A 9,479-nucleotide genomic window follows, 5' to 3' on the forward strand; every position below is an offset into this window, starting at 1 on the left:
TAATATTTTATACTTTATAATTATTATAATAATTAAGAAATTTAACCATGTTATCCTTACGTCTATGATAATAGAATGTGAACTTTTAAATTGTTGAAATGTCAGCCTCTTGATAGACAAAAAGATTCATCTTCAACCCCTTCTATGGAATTTATATTTTGATTGTTTAGTTTTGTTGTTGTTGATTATTATTATATTATATATGAAGGATATTTTAGATATTACCATTGATATTTTGATGTTTAAAAAGTGTGTATACAATATTTTGATATTAAGAAGGATATATATGATATTTTGATGTTTAAAAAGGACATATATAATATTTTGAAATTTTATGAAGGGTAAATATGATATTTAAAAATTTTATGAAGGGTAAATATGATATTTAGAAATTAAGTTGGATAAATATGATATTTTGATATTTAAAAAGAGCATATATGAAATTCTCCCTAGTTTAATTATATAGATGGAAGAAAAAGAGAAAATATTTTTTTAATTGATAATTGTGTTAGTTTTGGTTGTGAATGGAAATAATCTTATACACGGTATAACATTATAATATTATGATATCTCAATTTAGATATAAAGAATAATTGTATTAAAAGACAATTCGTGGTTCATGGATTCATTGGATTGGATTGAATAATAGGGATACGACATGGGGTCTAGTCAATTCTGGACGACCATGCCGGTCTCCATCACCGTACATGAACTGTGCCATCCTCGCAAGGTTTGTTGCACCATCATTAAACTCCCTTAAAAACTGTGAGTTTGCGCCTGCCCGTTCCTTATTAAGTTTCTTCCAGGTTTCCGTGATTAACTTTTGGATATACCTTCTAGCTTCCGTTTCTGTAGCACCAGTCTCATGCATGTAACATTGGATTGATTTTGGATTATCCCCTCTTGCAATTTCATCCTTAAAGGAATAAAAGAATATATATTAGAGCTTATTTGTTTAAAATACTTTTTTATGATGAAAATACTTATTATGTAATTATGTTGAGAAATATCTTTAACTCTATGTGACTGCAATATAAATTGTAGAAGCATATAGAACAATAATTGTAAAAAATTATAATTACCGAGGATGTCCCTAAGTCATCAACAAGTCGGAGGATTAAGGAGGAGTAGCGAACTATATTTTCAGCTCTCTTTATGCCTTGTAAAATTTCTTCTTTTGAAGTAATCGAGGTCAAAAAGCTAAGATGCATAAGTATTACTGGAGCAGCTATCGATACACAAGCGTTGTCCAAGTACTCTTCTAGTTTTGGTGTATGTCCACTGTGATACCACCGTGCTTCTACCAAGTATGCCTTGCATAAATCTGCCCACTATCATGTTATCATTATTGAATGCAAAATTAGATTTGCGCGGGGTCACAATATATTATTAATCAAAAAGGAAACAGGATATGCTATTATTGAAAAGGATGGAATAATCACCTCTTTTTTTAGGTAAGGAAGGATCATGAATCCGGTTTTCGTTAATGTCTCATATGTCATCTCATTTACCGAATTGTAGAATCCAATGAAACAGATCTTCATATAATGTGGAAGCTTTCCGACCAAATTGATGTCCCATCTACAATTATTAACATTTTTTGAAATAATATAAAACTTCTACTGTAATTCCAAGGAAAGAAAGAGCATATTTACAATTACCTGTCCACGATATCAGTAAATAGTTCAAGTTCATCCAAAGTAGCATACACATCATAGACATCGTCAATAGTAGTTATTATGGCATTAACCTTCAATAGTGTTTTTCTTTCAACACTAAAGTGAGGTAGGTAATTCACCCCAACTGTCCACAGGAAATTCTCCACCAATCGATCTCGGGCAAAGCTTAAATTCTTATCCCAACTTGTATCTCTCCACCATCTATTCATATGCGTCATCAACTATCATCATTAGTCTATTCAAGCATACGTACGTCTAACTATTGTTGATTTATAGGATAATGGATACAAATGGGGAAGAAAATGTACCTTGAAGAGTGTTGTAGATCTTCAAGGTGCATAGCTTGGCCGATATTAAAATCTAATTTTGCAAGCTCCAAAAGGGTCGGATTCATGCCACTTCTATTCTCATATTCAACGATAAACCATTTTGCCTCTACCCTCGGTACTCTCCAGTGCAGTGGAAGCTCCAAAGCGTGAGTTACCATTGATGATAAATTTTCAATAATTTGCTCTAGATTTTTTTTGAGATAGTTAGATGTAAAATCTCTAATATCATCCAATATGCTTTCATTCTCAAATGAATGATATGAAGCCTCATACAAGTTCAACGTGCACAGCATATCCTGGTATAAGTGCGGCTTGAGATTTTGAGTTGTGTCGCTGAAGTTACGAAATATATCTAATTATATACAAAAAAGAATGATTGAAAGTGTTACTTTTGTGACTCGTGTTCTTTGAACTTTTATACTTTTGGGATGTTGGACCAATATAGAAATCTTTAAATTATCTTTAAGAGAAATGAAGCATCGGAGGTTATAAAAGATATTTTATTAACATTGTACCTTGAGGAACATGATAACCATGTTGTCTCATTATTCTAAAACCAAGGGCTTTATGGTTTAGATCCATTATATCCCACATGTCTTGAGTTTCATAGTAATTGTGGTAAATCATCTCCAAGAGATAATTTATTTCATCCACAAAATGATACGCTATTCCAAGTCTCTGCAAATCATCAATTAGTTCAAGGATCCTGAACGGATGGCTCACTTTGCATATCATGGACTTCACTGCATCTATCAAAGTATGTGCTCTTGACGTGTAATCATTTCCCTGTGCATGTAACATAAATTCGTGAATATACTAGCAATTAAAAAGGACATGTAAAATGGAAATAGTTATATATAGAACTTATATTGCGTACCTTGTATTTGGTAGAGAGTGACTGAATATGATCAAATGACCATAAAGACAGCTTATAGTTTGCTGATCGTCTAACGAGGGATTTATCCAATGTCGTGGTGGCTATTGATGTGGATTGTGATGAATATAATGGCTTGCATATGTTAAACCCTCTACTTTTGGCACAAGAATCTTTGTAAAAGAAGCTTGAATTGGAAATGAAGTGCAATAAAGCCATTAAGAAGGACGTATACGTCAAAGCCAAAGACCACACTTGAGTTGATGCACAATTTTTTGTCATTGCCAGCTCGTTATAAGTACACTATTAAATTCCTCTGTTTCTTTCCTTTTTTTTTTTTTTTTTTTTTGTGGTGAGCAAATACTCAAAATATTATCTTGTTGCTTTGAGTGGACGATATTAATTCTTTGTCGGCAGTTGGTCCCCTGATATTGACAATGCATGTAATGTTTTAAACATGCTTTCCATTGGAAATAGAAATCTATGGACGTTAGTATTCGATGCATTTTTATGCATCTTTTAGTATATCTACTCAATTTTTATGCTCTCTTTTAGGATATCTACTCAATGCATTTACATTATTTTTAGGTATTGCTAATTTTTCAAACACAAAAGTTCTACATTTAATATTGGGATATATACAGTAAAGTCCAATATTTTCATCGATTTGACAAGAAAGTCCTAAACTTTATTTTTTTGACAGTAAAGTCCAAATTACCGGCAATTTTTGACACTTTTACCCTTTTTCCCCGGTTAGCCGGTAATTAGGACTTTTTTGTGAACAAAATAAAGTTTAGGACTTTCTTGTCAAATCGTCAATTAGGACTTTACTGTCAAAAAAATAAACTTTAAGACTTTTTTGTCAAATCGTTTAAAATATTGGGACTTTAGTGAATATATAATTTTTTTTGTTAGAAATTTAATGGTATGATACTCTTTAAGCATAAGAGTTATTGAAACATTCTCTAATCAGCTAGATCCTATTGAAATCCTTTACGTTTGCTTCTTGTTAAATCGTTTTTTTAATCTCAACAAACCGACATTGAAAAAAATTGAGTATCTCAATTTTTTTCAATGTCGGTTTGTTGAGATTAAAAAAACGATTTAACAAGAAGCAAACGTAAAGGATTTCAATAGGATCTAGCTTATTAGAGAATGTTTCAATAACTCTTATGCTTAAAGAGTATCATACCATTAAATTTCTAACAAAAAAATTATATATTCACTAAAGTCCCAATATTTTGAACGATTTGACAAAAAAGTCTTAAAGTTTATTTTTTTGACAGTAAAGTCCTAATTGACGATTTGACAAGAAAGTCCTAAACTTTATTTTGTTGACAAAAAAGTTCTAATTACCGACTAACCGGGGAAAAAGGGTAAAAGTGTCAAAAACTACCGGTAATTTGGACTTTACTGTCAAAAAAATAAAGTTTAGGACTTTCTTGTCAAATCGATGAAAATATTGAGACTTTACTGTATATATCCCTTTAATATTTTACGGAACATATATGTTTGAGAGTTATTCAAAATTTCTGCAGTTTGCAAGAATACCACTGTTTGTTTTTTTAAGTCACTAAGCTGTTTAATATAAACTAAAATTTAAATAAATTAATTGTTTAAACTTAAAAAGAGTTTATCACAGTACTAGAAAACTAGGCAATTTTCAAATGAAATATCCGTCCAAAATCCATAGGTAAAGCTAATTTCTGAAAGAATTATATCTTTCGTAAAAAGCCCCATGGGTAAATTTTACTGACGCAATACCGACGGAATTTGCGATAGATTTCTGACGGACATCGATGACCACTTGTTGGACTTCTTTGACCAAATTAACGACATGATATTAACGGAGAATCAACATACACTTTTAGTGATTGATTACCGTTGGATAGTTTAATGACGCATTACCGAAAAACACTTTTAGTGACGAATTATCGATGGAATCGATAGTGACAGATTATCAAGAAAATTGTTAATGACGATTTACCGACGAAATATTTTAGTGACAGATTACCGACAAATATTCTTTCCTTTTCGTGACAGCCTTTTCTGTCACAATTCTGTTAGTAAAATGATTTTTTTTAAGGGCTAATAAAAAATAAATTAAAACTTCCAATTTTTTTCTACACAAATCCAGAAACTAAACTAAAGTGAATAAGTAAAAAAGAAATACAATCATAAAGTGTCACAAAATACGATTACATGTTTAAACATCTAAGAATACACAAACTAATATTCCAAAATACCTAATCAAACATCCTATGCCGCATGCAATTACCAATTGTTTGAACATAACTAAAAAGTGTCACAAAATATGATTACAAATTGTTTAGATTAGAAATATAAACTAATTTCCTTGTGACAGATTACCGACCATTTATTATGGAGACAAAAGACAAACCTAGAAAGCTTTTTTTTTCTGCAAGTCACTGGGACAACTAGCTTATTGGTCCATTGACTCCCCAGCTAAGCAAGAACACAAGAAAGCCTTCTCTCAAGCAAGCAAGAAGGAAGGCTATTAAGATGGAAAGCTCTTATTAAGTAAGATTGATTGCTAGTTTCCATCAGTTCAATCATTGAAATCAGTCTCATTTCAACATTAGGGAGAATCCACTTTATCCATTTCAATCTTGTTATCGAAGGAAAAAGGACTAGCACCATTTCTCCATTGCGGATAGACCACTTTTGAAATGAAATATCAACTTTTTGAAGGGAAAAGCTTCAGCGTGAAATTACAACTATATTGGCATCGACTATGTCTCTCACACTTTTCTCTAGGTGGAAGCCGGCAGCAGGGCTTGCTTAACTGGATACACGGAATTGGGATATCTTTCACATGCAAATGTTTATATCGGGAAAGCCTTGCTTATTCAACTCATTCAAAGGGATTATTATTTAGAACCTTGCTCATAAGATAAGTAAGAAAGTGTTTGTGGAATCGACGAGATGATGATGAGTATTTAAATCAATAAAGACATAAAAGATGAAATGGCAAGATAAATTGAATATTGATGGAGGTGCATTGTTGATGTGGAAAACAGGGTAGGGCTTCTCTACAATGATACTGTAGACCGGTTGAAAGGGATGTAGCATAGCTTGGTATTGCCTTTTTCGGGTAAAAAATATCAGAGGTTCCAGTCTTGTCATCTCTACCTGTTGTTCTCCTTTGGGCAATCATGCATGTTTTTGTTTATCGACGCATAAAGAAAATATTTTTTTGCGAATGAACAAGATATTGACGAACTATCCATACGTAAAATCATAATTGTTGATACAAGCCTTCTCCACATAAAAGGAAAATGTTTTGTTACAATAGAAATAGAAGTGATGTAGATTATTCAAGAATCGAAGTTGATTTGCTTTATACAAAAGATCTCAAAGAACTTCTATGAAATGATTTCATGGGATTCAACAAATTGTATTGATTGTGGAATACCATTGAGAAATAGGAATTTGTGTTGTCAAAGCATTTCCTGCGCTTATTTCTAGCATGGAATGAGTCAATCATCCACTATGGTATCTTATTGAACAAAAATGGTGATATTGTTCCTCCAAAGATCAAGAATTTAGATTTTTGGCAAGTCTCATGATCATCCTATAAGAAGGGTTTCAATTTTTTCAAATGAATGATTTGAAGACCTATTGATTCTAAATCAATAAAAACTGTGGATCACCTGGACCTTTCAATTCATAGATGTAGATATCAGACCTATAAATGGGGATATTCCCGAAACTGACAAACAAAAATGGAAGTGAGTTAAACAAAAAAAGAAGCAACTTGGACAAAAAGAAACAAAGTGGCTTGGAAAAATCTTTTTTGTCAATAACCTTAGATCAATCAATCGAATATTAATTAATACGTAATCGAATTTTCTTGAAAAAAATGTCATTTGGGCTTCAAGAAAGGCATGCTTTTTTCGCACCTCCTCTATTTTGTTTCCCTTTTGCGCCCTGCGCTTCCCTTCGTGCTTCATTTTCATGCATGCTAGCCATTTCTTTATGAAAACTTTGTACCTAAAAATGGTAAGACAAACATATATAGTTAATAAATCTACTAAAATTTTAAACCATTATAGCAATGTACTTATAATAACAACAAACTTTCACTCTTTTATCCATTATAGCAATTAATATACTCATAATAACAACATACTATAATTTTTTTGTCCATTATAGCAACATACTCATAATAACAACATAATTTGAGTTTTTTATACAATATAGTAATCACTTTATTACATTATTACAACATACTATAATTTTTGTCCATTATAGCAATGTACTTATAATAAAAACATACTTTGAGTTTATTCTACTATTGTAGAAATCAATTTAATCCATTATGACAACATGCTATAGTTTTCGTCAATTACAGCAACATATTCATAATAACAACATACTTTGACCTTATGCATTATAGCAATCAAAGTATGCATAATAACAACATACTATATGATGACATAAGTTGTTCGATAAAATACAGTTTTGCCAACCATGTTATGTTCGGTCTTCTGCTGATGGCTCGGTTTTCAACTTCTGCTGAAGGTTCAGTTCGGTCTTCAGCTGAAGGTTCGATTCGGCTTTCCACTGAAGGTTTGGTTCAGTCTTCTACTCAAGGTTCAGTTCTCTCTTCTACTGATGGTTCAGTTCAGTGTTCTATTGAAGGTTCGGTTCGGTATTCTCTGATGGTTCAGTTCAGTCTCCTACTAAAGGTTCAGTTCGTTCTTTCACTAAAGGTTTGGTTTGGATTTCTGCGGAAGGTTCAGTTTGGTCTTCTGCTGAAGGTTGGATTTGGTATTATCTAATGATTAAGTTTGGTGATTCGGCCAACATGGCTCGGTTCAATTTTACAGCTCGCTCCTTCCTAACACAAAAAGTTCCAACCTTGCGCCCCTTCCTAATGTACAACCGGAATTTACCTTCCCAAGGTAAATATACTTCAGACTATATATACACCTCACAAACACACATTTTAGGTATGCTCTAACTCTCTCTACATACTTATCGCACTTACACTCGGATTCCACTCGCTCGATGGATCTGATCATCGTTTTGTATCAATACTAACTTAATCGTCGGATATCGCTCCCGGGATGCAAGTCTTGGGGCGACTCTAATGATTCTCACTTATAAGTGTAACAGGAAATTAATATATCAAGGCTTGCTAAAGGCATCGAAGCTCATATCTGAGATCTTCTCTCGATCAGCCTCGTGATGAATTTTCGGGTTACATCAAGTAGCGCCATTTGTGGGACCTCGAGTAAAATAGTTACCGTCTCTTGATCTCAACCTCATTTTCACCCTCGATCTATTCAGATCAATGTGTTTCACCTAAGTTTTGTCAAGATCTGTTGATTTCTATCATCAGCTTTTCAAATCTGTCATGCTCTTACTAATCTAGATCCGCTTCACCATTGTTCAGATATCAAAATTTCTCTTAGTTTCTATTCTTTTGAACATGTTTGGAGATTTAAAGATCTTTCTAGATCAGTCTTGTTTATATCTTGGTGGTTACTTTAGAAACCTTGGAATAAAAACCAATCTTATGAGTCTTATCCTATATCCTTAGACCGTATTACCATCAAATCCTTATTAGTTGAGATTTTTCTACATATTATTCATTCTTTGAAGCAGCCATTGTTTGCAAACACATATCTTATATTTGTACATTTAGTAAACCCTAAGAAATCATTTACCCTTTTACCACAACCAAAACACGTATACCTTCCCTATATTATACAAAAATGATCAAATTGAAAAGTGGTCAACTCATTGTCTCCAATCAACGTAAAAAAGCAAAAGAAATAAAGAAAAATAGCTGATAAATGTGCAAAGACAAAGGAAAAACACATGTAAAGACAAAAAAACAAAACAAAAAAGATCCCAGGTGAGCCCAACTCAATCATCCTCTCCATCAGAAGACCTCCGACAACCACCTTCAAGAAACACACCACCTCTAGTCGACATCAAAATTCCGACCAACACCGGTTGCCTCCGGCTACCATGAATCATCTCTGCCTATCAATCGGAAAACCCATCACCTGTCACTCATATTACCGTTCCATTGATGTCACTTATCTATTCCTTTTTACCGATTGATTGTGGTCCGGCAACAATGGTCCATCATCGGTGGTTTGACATCTATATTCTGTCATCCGTGGTCTGGGCACACATAGATCGGTATGTCTCATGTATATATGGTTCAACGTCTCTAGTTTGAACTTGTATTATTCGACATCTCCAGTTCAGGCAGTTTTAGAAGAGAAACAACACTAAGTCAAGTCCAAGAATTCGGAAACCTCAAGTTCAACGAATACAAATAAACAACAATTGAAAATCAGACCTGTAAAGGGATTGTTGGATTTGTGGAGATGTGTGTTTTGGTATTCTATATAATTAGAATGTTATAAAAACTTCACTCTTCTTTGTTTTATTATACATTTTATAAATATTAAAATGGTAAAATATATTATAGTTTTTCCATGAAACTGGAAAGAATTAGAAAACCACCTAGTTAGACTTGCATTACGAAGTACCAAATCCAAAGCATTAAAACATAAGAGATTCAACTTACTTGGAGTAATGGTTAGTAAATTT

At 32.7% G+C, this 9,479-nt stretch overlaps 1 protein-coding gene across 1 annotated transcript; it reads right to left on the minus strand.

Annotated features, from left to right (window-relative positions):
• Window positions 1–536: 536 nt before the first annotated feature.
• On the minus strand, window positions 537–3,142 carry LOC145066427 (R-linalool synthase QH1, chloroplastic-like). The gene is made up of 7 exons (XM_079013672.1): window positions 2,886–3,142; window positions 2,524–2,794; window positions 1,988–2,360; window positions 1,662–1,880; window positions 1,443–1,581; window positions 1,083–1,331; window positions 537–916 (listed from the first exon to the last, which is right to left on the minus strand). Exons 1-7 carry the CDS (start codon window positions 3,099–3,101, stop codon window positions 626–628), a joined length of 1,758 nt encoding a protein of 585 aa, XP_078869798.1. The 5' UTR covers window positions 3,102–3,142; the 3' UTR covers window positions 537–625.
• Between the last annotated feature and the right edge of the window lie 6,337 nt (window positions 3,143–9,479).

The sequence above is a fragment of the Lactuca serriola genome, chromosome 8, assembly GCF_051521515.1.
Source record: "Lactuca serriola cultivar US96UC23 chromosome 8, Lser_US96UC23_V15, whole genome shotgun sequence".
NCBI classification, from domain to species: Eukaryota; Viridiplantae; Streptophyta; class Magnoliopsida; order Asterales; family Asteraceae; genus Lactuca; species Lactuca serriola.